The 16,886-nt window shown below is 42.1% G+C and overlaps 1 protein-coding gene across 1 annotated transcript in view; it reads left to right on the top strand.

Annotated features, from left to right (window-relative positions):
- Positions 1–1,140: 1,140 nt before the first annotated feature.
- Positions 1,141–16,886, top strand: part of LOC109933260 (G protein-coupled receptor kinase 5-like) — a 28,773-nt gene continuing 13,027 nt past the window's right edge. The window contains exons 1-5 of the mRNA XM_048594780.1: positions 1,141–1,232; positions 2,865–2,928; positions 5,945–6,085; positions 9,951–10,141; positions 15,677–15,714. Of these exons, the coding sequence (XP_048450737.1) occupies positions 1,192–1,232; positions 2,865–2,928; positions 5,945–6,085; positions 9,951–10,141; positions 15,677–15,714 (475 nt within the window). The 5' untranslated portion in view covers positions 1,141–1,191. The remainder of the gene's footprint in view (positions 1,233–2,864; positions 2,929–5,944; positions 6,086–9,950; positions 10,142–15,676; positions 15,715–16,886) is intronic.

The raw sequence follows: 16,886 nt of genomic DNA, 5'->3' as shown, positions 1-16,886 counted from the left end.
GGACCCTTCTGAAGAAGGGTCCAGACCCGAAACGTCAGCTTTCCTGCTCCTCTGATGCTGCTTGGCCTGGTGTGTTCATCCAGCTCTACACCTTGTTACCTCAGATTCTCCAGCATCGGCAGTTCCTACTATCTGTTCATGATTTGGAACTGTGTAGCTCCAGTCCCCATGAGTGAGCCAGATTCATAAATTTAAAAAGTCAGTAATACTTGAGGAAAATATGGATTCACAATAAAGGCTAACGTAGCCAGCCATGCCCAGATCTTGAGGAATCAATGTTACAAAAATGGATTTGTAAGGTTTTTGAGTAAATTTGTAGCTCGGGTTGTGGATGTTGTGGTTGGTTGACTTGCCGAGCTGATCCGTTGTTCTGCAGACGTTTCATTACCCTGTTGGGTAACATCATCAGTGCAGCCTCCGATGAAGTTACCCAGCTGGATAATGAAATATCTGCGGAAGAATGGATCAGCTCGGCAAGTCAACCAGCCACAGAAAAAGAATTTGGCTTGAATCTTTTGGTTTAAATTAATTCATAGGATGTGGACGTCACTTACGAGGCCACCATTCATTGTCCATCCCTGGTAGCCCTTATGTAGGTGGTAGTGTCGGTATCACCTTGTATATGATGAAAGGCTTTGCTAGGGAGTTAATGGTCAACCATATAGCTCCTGGTCTGGAGGTGGGTGTGGGTCAAGCCAAATGAAAACAGCACGTTTTCCTTCCTAAAAGACATGAATGAACCAGATGGGTTTTGCAACAGTCCTGTCATTTGATCATCATTATTATTGAGGCAAGCTTCTTTTATACCAGATCTGCTGCTGAATATAAATTGCTTAGCTGTTGTGACCATGTTACAGGATCAGTTGCTCAGGTCTCAGGATTGTGGCTGTTTTAATATAACCAGTATGTTACCATATCTGTAGCTTATCGTTGTAGAAAAATGTCCTGTCATCTAGTTGATCATGACAAGTCCCTTGCAAAAATGGCCTCCTATAACAATTGTAATGATTCTGTAACAATTTTGATTTTCAAAAACATCTGGTTTGCGGACAGCTGGATGTTGGGCATCAAACCTGTAGTTTCTTGTGACCTGGAATTTTATTTGTCTCTTATTTTAGTTTCCCCAATTTTATTTGCAGAGCTGTCCATGATTATCTAAGTGACAAACCGTTCACGGAATACCAAGAAAGTATGTACTTCTCGCGATTCCTACAGTGGAAATGGTTAGAAAGGTAATGTCGTATGGGAATATCTTTAATTATAATTCTGATAACAACTCTGTTGATATCTTTCATGTAAAGAAGTGCCAGATTTAGTCTGAGTTCCTGGTATTCAACCAAGATGTAGTTTGTAAAGAGATCAGATTGATCTCATTGTTGGAATTCCTGCAGATTCAGAAGCCCCTTATATTCAGATGGTGAGCACTTGATTGTTTCTCTCTCCCTTCCCAACCACCCCCCAGGAAAACCCCCTCAAAACTGTCCCTCCCTCCATCAATGGGGGAGACTTTATCTTTGGGAAATGGTCCCTTCTGACTGTTGGTAGTTCCTGTGAACATCTTGACGTGTTGCTAAATTTGTTTTTGTGCCGCCTTTTGTGATTTTTGGCTTTCCTTCCCATGCCCCTAGCAGCTGTTTTCTATTGCAGCCACAACCCTTCTGGTTGAATGGGTGTTGCAGTGTTAATACCAACTGCAAGACCTCACCTGAAGTGCAGTAAGGATAGTGTTGTACATAGGCGAACTTGCCACTTTTGTTCTCAGTATAAAGCCAGGGCCCTCAAAAGTCATGGAACTGTATTACTTATGCTCTGGCGTCAACCTCACTGCTCCATTTTCTCACGACAGTCTTCAATTTCCACCTTTCCCCAGTAGAATTTTGATGATTGCTTCAGTTTTTTTTTAAACTGTCTTTGTTTTAAGGAATTTCTTTTGAGTAACATTCATGTTACATGAGTGCCAGGCAATGGCCATCTCTGATGAGAGAGATTCCCTAATCATCTCCCCTTGATATTCAATGACATCACCATCACGAATACCCCTACTATCAACATTCTCTGTTTTACCATTGACTAGAAACTGATATGGACTAGTCATGTACTGTGGCTACGAGAGTAGATCAGAGGCTAGAAATCTTGCAGTAACTCACCACCTGACTTCCCCAAAAACTTTGTCCATAGTCTACAAGTCAGGAGTTTGATGAAATGCTCTTCACTTAGCCGGGTGAGTGCACAGAATCATTGATTCATGGAAACATAGAGTACTGAAGAGGCCCATTGATCCTTTACTGCCAAAAATAGATTACCAGCTACACTAGTCCCACTTTCCCGCATTAGGCCCATAGCCTTGAATGTTATGACACTTACAGTGCTCATTGAAGTTTTTTTTTAAGAGGTTGTGAGGTTTCTTGCCTTAACAACCCTCCCAGGCAGTGCATTCCATACCACCACTGCCCTCGGTATGAAAAGATGTTTTCCTCAAATTCCCTCTAAACCTCTTGCTTTTCACTTTTAAAATTATGCCTCCTTGTTCCAGGTTTTAATAATTGAATTTAACTTCCACCTGCTGCCGTGGTGGAATTTGAACCTGTGTTCCCAAAGCAATAGCCTGGCCTTTGGATTACCTGTCCGGTGAATTTACCCCTATGTCACCACCTCCCCAAAGTGAATTATAGGATGCTCAATGACTCTGTATGAATCTGTGATAAGCACAGTCACTGTATAATCTCAGTAGTGCCCACATGACCATTGTGCACTTGACTGTGTCAACACTTGGTACACTGAGGGCATACTCATGGATTCTGATCTGACTTTACTCGCCTGTCCAAGATTCATGTCTCTTCTCTATCATCTTTTAATCTTTTTAGGCAACCTGCAACGAAAAACACCTTTAGACATTATCGAGTACTGGGAAAAGGAGGATTTGGTGAGGTAAGTTGCGGAATAATGTTTGTTCTTGAGTGCGTACCTGAAGGTTATTCTCCCATTTCTTGGAAAATAATAACCACTGTCCCCTCTATGAAGGAAAAAGCAACTTACTGCTCAAGTCACCGCTCATGTCCAGTCCCAAGTATCTTTTAAACAGCCTTGGAAGAGATCTCCTGACACTTCTGGGTCAAAATCCTGGAATTCCCTCCCTAATAGCATTGTGGGTCAACCCACAGCAGGAGGACTGCAGCGGTTCAAAAAGGCAGCTCACCCACCACCTTCTCAAGAGCAACTAGGGATGGGCAAGAAATGCTGGCCAGCCTGCGACTCCCACATCCCACAAAAATGAATAGGAAATAAAAGTTTAATGAGTGTAGCCAGTGAATGATTGACCCATAAAGATAAAGAAGATCTCATCGTGGGATCTGCTACCCTAGAGAGGAGAGGCCTCCCTGGGACTGATCTCCTACACACTGAACCCTGTGTGAAAGGTTGTACCCTCTGTGGTTGACTAGTTAGTAGTCACTAACTTAGCCACACATGACCATTTGGATGTGATATCCAGAGTGAAAACTGCCAGGACTGTATCTCATCTGAGTGTCATACACGGAAAAGGTGAAAGAGAGCAAGAATGTAATTAGGAGCAGAATTAAGCCATTCGAACCTTCACGCCTGCTCTATTTAACAAAATCATGCCTGATTTAATCTTGGCCTCAACTCTACTATCCTGCCCATTCCTCATAACCATAGCCCTTGACCTCCTCTTTCTTCCCTCCCCACCCCCACCACCTAAAATAGTTCAAGATTCTGTTAATTCAACCTTGAATACATTTAAGGAACCAGCTTCCATTCTTGTGTGTATGGTAGAATGTTTTGGAAATTCACAATCTTCTGAGAGAAGGATTCTTCCATCTCTCAATCTAAAATAGGCACTGTCTTATTTTGAAACTGTGTCCATTCATTCTAGATACTCCAACAAGAGGAAATAGTCCTCAGCATTCAGCCTGTCCAGTCCCCTGAGAAACTTCACTATTTCAATACAATCAAATTTTATTCTTTGAAACCCCAATGAACACTGGCCCAACCTGCTGATCCTTTCCTTGTAAGACAAGCTGTTCATCCCAGGGTTGAACTGAGTGAACATCCTCTGAATTTCTTCCATTGCAAATCTATTCCTCCTTCAGTAAGGAGTCCAAGTTGTTCAGGGTGTGTGGAGAAAGAAGCAGAGGGTGAATATTTCTTGGAAGATTTCATTACCAGTCTAATTGAGTTTCATGGATGACATTGACCTGGACTTTCCCAGAATGAAGCCAGAGTGGACTGGTGCCTCAACTCTGGGAGGTAGAGAGTGAGCAAAAGGGAAGTGGAGATCTGACGAGTGTCTGGGATTCTCTGATGTATCTGGTTGGCACTTGGGGCATTCCTGATGATGTTTTTGATTTTCTTCACTTGGTATGTTTCAACTTTGCTCAGTGTATTGCTCATGCTTTTAAGTCAGAAGGCTGTGGGTTAAAGTCTCGCTTCCAGACTTGGCACGTGAACTAAACTGACAATCCTTTGCTGGACTCGAGGAGCGATGCTGGACTGTCTTTCCAATTATCCCAAAGAGCAGACAAATTTCTATTGGTAATCCTGGCCAATATTTAACCCCTCAAATAATGTGAATCTCTTTTTTTAAAAAAGTGATGTAATCATGTGCTTTATTGCTATTTATGGGAGCTTGCTGTGTTCGATTTGGGTGCTGTGTCTCCAACATTACAACAACGCTTATCCTTCAGAACATACTTCATTGGCTGTAAAGTATTTTGGGATCCTGAGATTGTGAAAGTTGCTATATAAATGCAAGTCCTTTTCTTCTCTACACACTGTCCACAAAAGCTTATAAGTAATTTGACTAAATGGGCCTGTACTCATTGGAGTTTAGGAGAATGAGAGGCAACTTTGTTGAAACACATGCAAGTAGATGCAGAAGGTTTGTTCCTCCTGGGAGGGTCTAGGACCAGAGGGCATAATCTGAGAATAAGAGATTGCATGTTTATGACAAATGAGGAATCTCTTCTGAGGGTGGTAAATCTGCAGAAAACTACAAGGTACAGCATTGTAGAAGTTGGGTCATTAAGTATATTCAAGGCTGAGACAGACAGATTTTTAATGAGTAAGAAAATTTGAGGCTTATAGGAGAAAGGACACGAAAGTGGAGTTGAGGATTATCAGATCATCTATGAGCTCACTGAATGGTGGAGCAGACTTGATGGCCTGAATGGCCTTTTGCTATATCTTATGGTTTATTTGATTGCTCAGTTGCCCCACAGTTTTGCAGATGGTGCAGTATGGGGGTGGGATGGTCCTTGGAGAAAGAATCCAGGTCTTGTCTCATTGACCACTGCAAACCTCGACAGTGTCATCGTGATTCCTATTGGTGGAACTCTTGCCTTTGGGATTTGAGCATAGGTGGTAACGAGAGAGAGAGACGTGAATTTCTGCTGCAACTTCCACAACCTCAGGACACACCAGGGTGCTTCACAAATATTGATGTACTTACCACTTCATGTGCACTCTAATGTAGGAAATACAGTATCTCTCTTATGCAGAGCAAACTCCCAAAAACAGCAACGTGATTAAAACCAGCTAATCTGTTTTCAGATGTTGGTTGACAGCTAATTATTACGTATGTATTGAGTTAAGAGTAGGCCACTTGGCCCCTCCAGCCTGTTCCATGATTGTGCAATCAACCCACATTCCTATTTACCCATGTACCCTTTGCAAGTGAATAATATCATCTACCTCTGCCCTTTTTCAAAAAAATGTCAATGTTTACACCTCCGCCACTCTTGGGCTGAGAGCTCCAATCACACTCAACCCTCATGAAAAAATAAATGATCCTCACCACTACTCTAATTGGGAGGCCCCTAGTTCCAGTATTGAACAGAATACCAGCGAGAACTCCTCTGTTCATCCTCCAAAATAGTAGCAACTTGTTAAATCCTACCTTGTTCTTCGCCTGTTTTCTCCCCACCAGGTATGTGCTTGTCAAGTTCGTGCCACTGGGAAAATGTATGCGTGTAAAAAGCTGGAAAAGAAGAGGATAAAAAAACGTAAAGGAGAGAACATGGCATTAAATGAAAAGAAGATTTTGGAGAAAGTTAACAGTAGATTTGTTGTAAGTGCCACTAGGTCTTTTAAAATTATGCAAATATATTTTAGTTGTGTGCAAACAACTTGCATTTATACAGTGTCTTTGGTGAAATAAAATATTTCAACTTACTTCAAAACAGCAATACTAGAAAATATTTTGTATGCTGCTATGTCAGGAGCTATTATGATAGGTAGTTGATAGCTTGGTCAAAGTCAAATTTAATAGTTCCTCAAAAGGAAGAGAGGGAGGGGTTTAGGGAGAGAGGGTTCCACCAAAAGTCTCATGAATAGGTACAATGTTACTGAACCATTGATCTGATTAAGTTGAGTTAATAGTTATGATTATGTACAATTCATAGTTCCCTGGGATCTCTGCCTCAGCTGCTCACCCCTGCACTGAGCTCATTATAAGGTTGGCCAAGAACAGTAGCAGCTGAGTGTTATTTTGTACTATCCCGGTCTGGTTCCTTTAGAAAATAAGAACTTGGTGCAGGAGTAGGCAATTCAGCCCCTGGAGCCTGCTCCACCATTTAATATGATCATGACTGATCTTATCTCAGCCTGCACTCCCCTTTCCTAGAGTCCTAGCAACATAAAGCATGGAAATAGACCCTTCGGTCCAACTCTTCCACACCAAGCAGATATCCCATCTGACCCAGTCTCATATGCCAGCATTTGGCCCACATCCCTCTAAACTCTTCCTGTTCATATACCCATCCAGATGCCTTTTAAATTTTGTAATTCCTGCCCACACACTATAACCCTTTAACCTGATAGTAATTAAAAATCTGACTATTTTCTCCTCAAATTTGTTGTGTCCAGGTGTCTACTCCACTCTGGGGCAATGAGTTCCACAGTTTCATAGGCCTTTGAGAAAAGTAATTCCTCCTTGTCTGTCTGTTTTAAATTACAATCCCTCAGGCTAAAACTATGACCTCTTGTTCTAGGTTGCCCCACATGAGGAAATATCCTCCCTCCATCTATTTTGTCAATCCCCTTTAGCATCTTCTACACTGCAATTAGATCTCCCTCATTCATCTAAGCCCAACAGTATGGGCCTAAACTGCTTAATCTCTCCATAGTACAAGTTTTCTGTCTCTGGAATAATCTAGTGAATGTTCTGTGATCTGCCTCTAGTTCAATTACATCCTCCCTCAAGTTATCAAAACAGTATGGGGTACTTCCAGATGCAGTCTCACCAATGCCTTGTACAGTTGCAACAACACTTCCCTACTTTTATACTCTCTTCCTTTAGCAATAAATGCCAACATGCCATTTGTCCTCTTTATTACCTGCTGTACCCGCATGGCAGTTTTCTGCACAAGGACACTGATCTCTCTGCACAAAAGCAGTTTGAAATTTTTCTCCATTTAGATAATTTTGTCTTTTTAATTATTCTAGCCAAAATAGATTTGCCTCCTCTTCTCATGGCTGTTCCACATAGCAACTGTTCCAATGAAAGTGCACAGACATCTTGAGAGTAATCAGGAATGGTTAACAATTGCTGGCCTCAACATTGACACCCATATCTCATAAATTGTTTAAATTCCCCTCCAGCTGCCATGGTCAGATTTTATCCCCAGAGCATTATCCTGGGCCTTGGGGTAGCTAGATCAGTGATGCTACATGTTGCCATCTTCACTGGAGAGTGCTCAAGTAGGGATACTTGAGATCAGAATTTGATGGGCACTAATACCTGAGGGTTGCAGGGCTAAAAGAGATTATAGAAAGGGGGAGGCAAAGCTATGGAAGTTTAATGGAGGGCAGAAGATGGGAGGCCAGCCAAGAACATACTGGAATAGTTGAGTCTAGAACTATTAGAAGCATGGACGGGGCTGCATATGGGCTAAAGAGAGGTAAAGAGTTGAGATGTTCCATGATAATATGGAGGTGGAAGTAGGTGGCCTTAGTAACATGCAGGTGTGTGGGTGAGCGCTTATCTCGTGGTCAAATAGAATAGCCTTTCTTTCTAATCCTCAGTCCAGTGTAGAATTTACAGACTAGCATCAGATACCTTGCCAACACTCTCGGTCTGAACATACAGGTGAGTTAGGAGCAGGTGTAGGCCATTCAGCCTCCCATATCTGCTCTGCCGTTCAATAAGATTGTGGCTGATCTGATTCCAACCTCAGTTCCACAGTCTCGCCCATCCCTGATCAACTTTCCACTCTCTTCCCTTAAGAATCTATTTACCTCTGCTGTAAAAATACTCCATAGATGCTGCTTCAACTGCCTTTTGAGAAAGAGTTCTAAAGGCTCTGGGTGCTCCTGTGAGGGAAAAAAATATCTTCATCGTTGTCTTAAAGTGAACATCCCCACCCCCTGTTTTTAAGCTGTTGTTCCATGTCCAAACAGCCAAGATCCTTCAGGATCTTAAATGGTCCAAACAAGTTGCCCCTTACTCTTCTAAACTCATGTTTCTAAAGCTTTTCGTCTTGCACCCATTGAGAACTGCAATAGTTTATACTCTCGGAGAAAGGGATGCTGATAGGGTCAAATTATTAGCCAAATTTTTAACTGAGGAATTGCTACAGAAAAAAACAATGGGGTACTATAGGCTCCCTGTGTGTGGACATGTGCCACTTCTGGCAGGAGTAAATTACATAACAAGCTCAATTTATTAGCCTAAATTGCTGCTTTTTTAAAAATTCATTCATGGGATGTGGCTGTCTCTAGCTATGCCAGCATTTATTATCTGTCTTTAATTACCATTGAGAAGGTGGTGATGAGCTACCCCTTTGAACTGCTGCAGTGCTTGATGTGTAGCTACAGGGCAGTTAGGAAAGGCGTTCCAGGATTTTGACAGTGCAGAAACATCAATATTGTTCATGTCTGGATGGTGTGTGGCTTGGAGGGTAACTTGCAGATGGTGATGGTGGTGTTCACATGTAGGAATGTTGGTGGTGGGATGGTGCACTAGGCCAGCTGGCTGGTTTGTCCTGAGGGGTGTCAAGCTTTTTAAGTACTGCTGGAGTTGCACCCACTCGGACAAGTGGGGAGTATTCCATCTCACTCTTGATTGTAGGTGGCGGCAGGAGGTGAGTTACTTGCTGCAGAATTCTCAACACTCTGACTTGCTTTTGTAGTCATAGTGTTAATATAGTCAGTCTAGTTCAACTTCTGGTCAATAGTGACAGCCCAGGACGTTGACAGGGGTGGAATTCAGTGATGATAATGTCAAGGAGGATGGTTAGGTTCTCACTTGTTGGTTATTGTGTGATACTTGAATGGCTTAAATGTTCTTTGCAACTTTGGATGTTATCCAGGCCTTGCTACATATGGACAGACTGCTTCAGCATCTAAATGTCTCCTTGACACCCATAGTGATCTCTTACTAGTAATGTCATGCTCAGGTGCATCTATGCTGAATTGAAGAGGGTGAGGTCAAGTTTTTTTTCCCCGTCTTGGTTCCTTTACCCACACTCACCCAGTTTAACTGTTGCTACAGTCAGAGTTATTCATCAAGTGCTATACAATCATTGAATCACACCTAAACATGTTTTGCTTTGGATATTGAGTGCGGGCTGGTTGAATATGGTCTGTATTCTGCCTGTTATGAAGAAACAAATGGACGTTTGAAATCACAACAAATGCTGATGAAACAATAACTGAAAACCAGTACAACATGACTTTCTTTCTTTGGAACTTTGTTTTTATTTCAGATTCCCAGCATCCACAGTATTTTGCTTTTATATTATGCTATCAGCCAATTTTAGAGATGTCTGGCCTATGTCTATGATGATCTTTAATTGTGTGGTGGGTAGAATATCTGTCTTTTTGGACTGACAGCATTATTCTATTAATGCAATATACTGTTGCACAGCTGTTTCTGTGTATGTGTCTGTATGATCATTATGAAAAATTCTTTGCTTTCTCTGTTGATTTTTCAGGTTAGTTTAGCGTATGCCTATGAAACAAAGGAAGCACTTTGTCTGGTACTAACCATAATGAATGGAGGGGACCTGAAATTTCACATTTACAATATGGGCAACCCAGGTTTCGATGAGAAGAGAGCGATATTCTATGCTGCTGAGATCTGTTGTGGCCTGGAGGACTTGCACAAAGAGAGAATTGTATACAGGTAATGATGCTGGAGTGTGGTGTGTGTGTGTGTGTGTGTGGGGGGGGGAGGCGGGGCTGGGTGTGTCAGTGATGCTTGGTATGTGGTGTATATTGAGCCCTTGTTCAGTGCTGTTTCTGTGTCTCTGCCTCCTTATTTCTTGCTGTTTCCACCACCTCTCATATACCCTCACCTTCTCATGATTTAGGTCAAAAATCACACGACAACTGGTTTAGTGTGTTACACTATGCCTGAGGAAGGAGCTGAGCTCAAAAAGCTTGTGTTTTCAAATAAACCTGTTGGACAATAACCTGGTGTCATGTAATGTTTGACCCTGTCTAACCCAGTCCAATGCTGGTATCTCCATATCATCTCATGATTTATGCATGGATCCCTCTAGTGGACAACATGAGAATTATTGGGGGAAAAACCATTAGAATTAACATGGTATTTAAAAAATCATTTTACATAGATGATTGAGTTGGGGACTAAGTGTGGTATGTCAAAATTTGCAGATGACACTAAGATGAATGGTAGAGCAAAGTGTGCAGAAGACACTGAAAGTCTGCAGAGGGATATAGATAGTCTAAGTGAGTGGGCAAAGGTCTGGCAGATGGAGTACAATGTTGATAAGTGTGAGGTCATCCATTTTGGTAGGAATAACAGCAAAATGGACTATGTTTTAAATGGTGAAAAATTGCTGCACGCTGCTGTGCAGAGGGACCTGGATGTCCTTGTGCATGAATCGCTAAAAGTAGGATTGCAGGTGCAGCAGGTAATTAAAAAGGCAAATGGAATTTTGTCTGTCATTGCTCGAGGGATGGAGTTTAAAAACAGGGAGGCTATGCTGCAGCTGTATAGGGTCCTGGTGAGGCCACACCTGGAGTACTGTGTGCAGTTTTGGTCTCCTTACTTGAGAAGAGATATACTAGCACTGGAGGGGGTGCAGAGGAGATTCACTCAGTTGATTCCAGAGTTGAGAGGGTTGGATTATGAGGAGAGACTGAGTAGACTGGGATTATACTCATTAGAATTCAGAAGAATGAGGGGAGATCTTCTAGAAACATATAAGATTATGAAGGGAATAGATAAGGTGGAGGCAGGAAGGTTGTTTCCGCTAGCAGGTGAAACTAGGACTAGAGGGCATTGCCTCAAAATAAAGGGAAGCAGATGTAGAACTGAGGTCAGGAGGAACTTCTTCACCCAAAGGGTTGTGAATCTGTGGAATTCCCTGCCCAGTGAAGCGGTTGAAGCTACCTCGCTGAATGTTTTTTAAGGCAAGGCTAGATAAATTTTTGAACAGTAAAGGAATTAAGGGTTATGGTGAGTGGGCGGGTAAGTGGAGCTGAGTCTCAAAGATCAGCCATGATTTTATTGAATGGCGGGGCAGGCTCGAGGGGCCGGATGGCCTACTCCTGCTCCTAGTTCTTATGATTATATATTATTTGATTCCACTGTCTTTGATTCTCTTTGCAATATCAAGTGACAATTTTTGAGTAGAATGAAATGTAGTGCTTGTAAGTTTCTGTTTGTAGGCATTATATGGGAGTTGGGGGAAGGTGATGGTGGGCTGGTAATGTCACTGCACTGGTAATTGAACTGATGTTCTGGGGTCCACTGATTCAAATCCCACTGTGACAACTGATGCACTTTAAATTCAATTTATAAATCTGGAATGTAAAGCTAATCGTTGTAAATCTGGCACAAAACTATCATTGATTGTTGTGATGACCCATTTGTCGCATTGACTTCCTTTTAGGGAAGGAAATCTTAGAATTGGTATGGTGCAGGTGAATGCCTATCTGCACCATACCAATTTAGTGAGGATACTCTTTAGGGGTCATCATTAGAGAGGATATGAGTAGACCTGAGAAACAAGAAGGGGATGGTCACTCTGTTGGGACTGTATTATAGACCCCCAAATAGCCAACGGGTACTAGAGGAGCGGATGAGCAGAAAACAGCGTCACAGGTGGACAGGGTGGTAAAGAAGGAATTTAGCATGCTGGCCTTCATCGGTCAAGGCACGGAGTATAGGAGTTGGGACATTATGTTACAGTTGTATAAGTCGTTGGTGAGGCCGCACTTGGAGCATTGTGTACAGTTTTGGGCACTCTGTTATTGGAAAGACATAGTTAAATTGGAAAGTGTGCAAAGATTTGTGAGGATGTTAACAGGACTAGTAGGCTTGAGTTACAAGGAGAGGTCGGCCAGGATAGGACTTTATTCCTTGGAATGTAGGAGAATGAACCTTTATTGAGATGTATAAAATCGTGAGGAGTATAGATAAGATGAATATATATAGTTTTTTTTCCTGGGGATGGGGAATTGAAAACTAGAGGGCATTCGTTTAAGTTGAGAGGGGAAATCTTTAAGAAGGACCTCAGGGGCAACTTCTTCACACAGAGAGTGGTGCATATATGGAATGGGCTGGTGGAGAAAGTGGCTGTGGCAGGTACAATAGCAATATTTTAAGAAAACATTTGGATAGGTACATGGCTGGGAAGGATTTAGAGGGATATGGACCAAATGTGGACAATTGGAACTAGCTGAGTGGGCACCATGGTCAACATGGACCAGTTTGGGGCCGAAGGACCTGTTTCCATGCTGTATTACCGTATGTTCTATGCTGTTCAGCACATGTCTGTACTAGCTCACTGATCATTTTGATGTATTCCATAACCCTGCTCATTATGTTTTAAATAATCATTAAATAATCTTTTGAATCCCTCAGCTGAAGCTGCAGCCAACAAACTTCCAGGCTGTGCAATCCATACTCTAACTACTCGCTGTCTGACAAATTTTCATGCCTTGTGTTTCTTTACCCTCTGGTTCTTAATCTGTTTGAGTGGGAACAATTTCTTCCTACCTACTCTGTCCCAGCCTCTCATCATTTTGAAAGCTTCTATTGAATTTTCTTTTAGCCTCTTTCTCTTCCTCATAATTGAAGTATCTCCCTGGAACCATTGCCAAAAGCAATATCATCCTTACTTGGACTGGCCTACATCTGACTTCATACATTCAGCAATAAGGCTAGTGACCTGTTCGAAGAGAAACTAGCTATGGAAATATATCTAAACACACAATTTCCCTGCCTTGTTAAGATGGCAAACAATAAGAAGTTCTGAAGCAGGGTCCAGACCCGAAACATCAGCTTCTCTGCTCCTCTGATGCTGCTTGGCCTGCTGTGTTCATCCAGCTCTAAATCTTGTTATCCCAGTAAGAAGTTTAAGATGGTTTTGGTCATAAAGTCCATTGACCCTGTTCTGCCCTTTAGCAGATCAGGGCTGATCTCTTATCTTGACTCCATCTTCTCATAAGATAAAAAAACGAAAGAACTGTGGATGCTTTAAATCAGAAACAAAAACACAAGTTGCTGGAAAAGCTCTGCAGGTCTGGCAGCATCTGTGAAGAGAAATCAGAGTTAACGTTTCAGGTCCAGTGACCCTTCCTCGGAACTCTGTAGGACCTGTTTTATTCCTTCTTGGGAAATCCATTAACTCAGATTTCTCTTCACAGATGCTGCCAGACCTACTGAGCTTTTCCAGCAACTTCTGTTTTTGTTCCATCTTGTCCTATCTATTAATTCCATGGAGTCTACAAGTCTATCACTCTTTTTTTTGTCCTGAATATGCACAATTCTGTGGGATATAGAATTCCAAACATTCACAGCCCTTTGAGTGAAACCATTTTTCCTTATCTCAGTCCTAAATAGCTGAACTCCTGTCTTGAGTGCTTGACTTTTGCATCACAGGTTTCCCAGGAAGGAGAGGCAGTCTCTCTGTAACTATGCTGTTTGAGTCTTGTATACTACAATTGGATTGTTTTTCAGTTGAAATTGCAACACCTGTTGGTCTAATTTAACATCTCTACTAATTGGACAATCCTTTCATATGGTCCTTTCGTGCCATAATAATTCCATAACCGGGAGTTCAAAATCCATCTTTGCAATTTCATGACTTGAATAAAAAGTTTGAAAACAAAATGCCAGTGTCCTTGAAAATGACTCTGTAGTTTTCTGACTGAGAGAAACAACATTTCTGTTCTTTTCTGTCTTCATCCATCTAGCTCATATAATGCCACTGAAGTGCCATCGCTGACATGGTTATCACTTAACTACCACTTAAATTCTATAGGACCTATTTTATTCCTTCTTGGGATGTGAATGTTGCTGGCAACCAGCATTTGTTGCCCATCCCTACTTGCTCTTTATCTGAATAGCTTGATGGACCATTTCAAAAGGGCAGTTCAGAGTCAACCATGTTGCTGATTATGGAGTCATGTGTAGGCCATATGAGATCAGGATGGCAATTTGTTTCTCTAAAGGATGTTTTAACAAGCTTTTTACAGTGTCTGATATTGTAGAATTTCACATTTGTTAATTGAATTTAAACTCTAACAGCTGCTCTGGTGAGATTCAAACCCATGTGATTGACGTGCAATAGTGTTACTCTCACTGAAGCCCCCACTATCAACAGCTTTAGGTTGCCATTGATCAGAAACTGAATTGGACTAGCCATATAAATGCTGTGGCTGCAACAATAGGCCAAAGGCTAGGAATCCTACAGTGAGTAACTCCCCTCCTGACTCCCTGTCCACCATATATAAGGCACAAGGCAGCAGTGTAATGGAATATTCCCCACTTACTTGGATGAATGAAGCTCCAACAACACTCAAGAAGCTTGACATCGTTCATGACAAAGCAGTTTGCTTGCTTGGCACTACATCAAACATTCACTCCCCCTACCACTGATGTCCAGTAGTAGCAGTGATTAGTTGCACTGGAGAAATTCATCAAAGTTCCTTTGACATCACCTTCCAAACCCAAGGCCACTACCACCTAGAAGGATGAGGACAGCAGATATCTGGGAACCTGCAAGTTCCCGTCCAAGTCCCTCAACATCCTGACTTGGAAATATATCACTCATTCTTCAGTGTCACTGGGCATTATCCTGGAATTCTCTCCCTGACAGCATTGTTGGTGTACGTACATCAAAGGGACTGCAGTTGTTGAAGAAGGCAGGTCATCATCTCCTTCTTAGGGCAACTAGGATTCGGCAGAAAAAACTGGTCCAGTTAGTGACGCCCATATCCAATGAATGAATGAATGGGGGAGAAAACGTCACCAGGGTGTGAGCTTTCCCTCAGGATTGATAATCCGATGACACTGTGCTATATCTCCCATATATGCTATATGGTTATAGAACCATATGATGCAACACAGTTGGAGGCCATTCAGTCTATCATGGTGGAGCAGTCAAAAAGCTGTGGGGGCTATTGTGCTGCAGTGGTAGTGTCCCTACCTTTAAGACAGGAGGCGTGGGTTCAAGTCATATCTGCTCCAGAGATTTTTCATAACATCTCTGAATAGCTTGATTAGAAAATACCTACAGCAGTCTAATTAATCTCTCTCCCTTGTTCTTCTAACATAGTTCTGCAATTATTTTTCATCTCAAGTGTTTATCTGATTTTCTTTTGAATCTTAAATATTTGAGTTCCTTGTTGTTTTTGTCATAAACTTACTGCATTTAATTCTTTTTCCCCTCCCCTCATTTAGAGATTTGAAGCCAGAGAACATTCTACTGGACGATCATGGTAAGATTTTTTATATGAAAGTGGCACTTTGTTGGTCTGGGTGCAAAAATGAGTTTCCAGCTATGATAGCAAGAATCGGGAAAGGATTGACAAGTTGGCTGTCTTTTCTCTTTCTCCTCAAAGGCTGAGGGTGACCTCAAGTTTGTAAAATTGAGAAACGTTTTTAGGTTGAGACCCGTCCATTGGTTTCCCTGATAACATGAATACAACTCTGTTGGTCTACCCTCATGGATTCTGCCTCCCATCGAGTCTGGGTTTCTGGTTTCAGTCCTGCACTGCAGGAAGTTACCTTGTTAAACTTAACTATCCCTATAATCTGCTGCCACTCTATCTCTGTCTCATCTAAAAATGACTCTAGTCTGACTTGAAGGAGCTTCAATATCCTATTTAAAAATGAAAGTTTGGAATCCTGATCATTGTAGTGAAGTTGTCTATTACTGCAAGTCTGCTGGTAGGATAGGCACTCCAACATTGGTGTCCCTTTTAAGGCCAGCATTCCCAGTGTGGAGGCACTGACTACTGTCAGTCAGGTGCTTTAGGTAGGGCACACAGTTTGCATGAGATGACTTCCAAAACAAGCTCTTAATTCCAAGCTTCTGCATAATAAAGTTACCAGGAGGGCAGAGGAAATGTTTCAAGGATGTCCTCGAAGCTGCCTTGGAAAAAATACAAAATCCCCATTAACTCATGGGAATCTCTAGCCTGAGATCACCCAAACTAGAGAAGAAGACTCTGTAAATATGCCAACGTTACTGAATGTCTCACGTCCAGATGGAGGTCAAGTGCAAACATTGGAAAGAACGTGTGAAAACCTTAGCATCCTCCCACCTGCTGTAGGAAACACCACCCCACAATCTGGCAGAGTCTGTGGATCGTCTTGGACCATTTAGTCACCACGTGACCACAGCATTGGAGTGGAAGAAGGTCATCTTCCAGCCAAAAACTGCTGCCTTAGTGAGAGTTCTTCTTCCATCGCTCGCACTCTCTTTTGCTGTCGCCCTCTCTCTCATGCGTTCTCTCCCCCTGCCCCCAAAATAATCCTGATACTGTGTGACTGTTGAGACGCATTCCCATTGTGTCTACGTTATCAAAACTTTAGTACCATGAGAATGTTCCCAATTTGGGGGAAGGTAAGAGCAAAACTGGAGGCCATGAATATAAGACCGTCACAA

Source organism: Rhincodon typus, chromosome 3 (genome assembly GCF_021869965.1).
Source record: "Rhincodon typus isolate 14 chromosome 3, sRhiTyp1.1, whole genome shotgun sequence".
NCBI lineage: Eukaryota > Metazoa > Chordata > Chondrichthyes > Orectolobiformes > Rhincodontidae > Rhincodon > Rhincodon typus.
The sequence above is the reverse complement of the archived record's forward strand: the minus strand, read 5'-3'. Positions and strand labels throughout refer to the sequence as shown.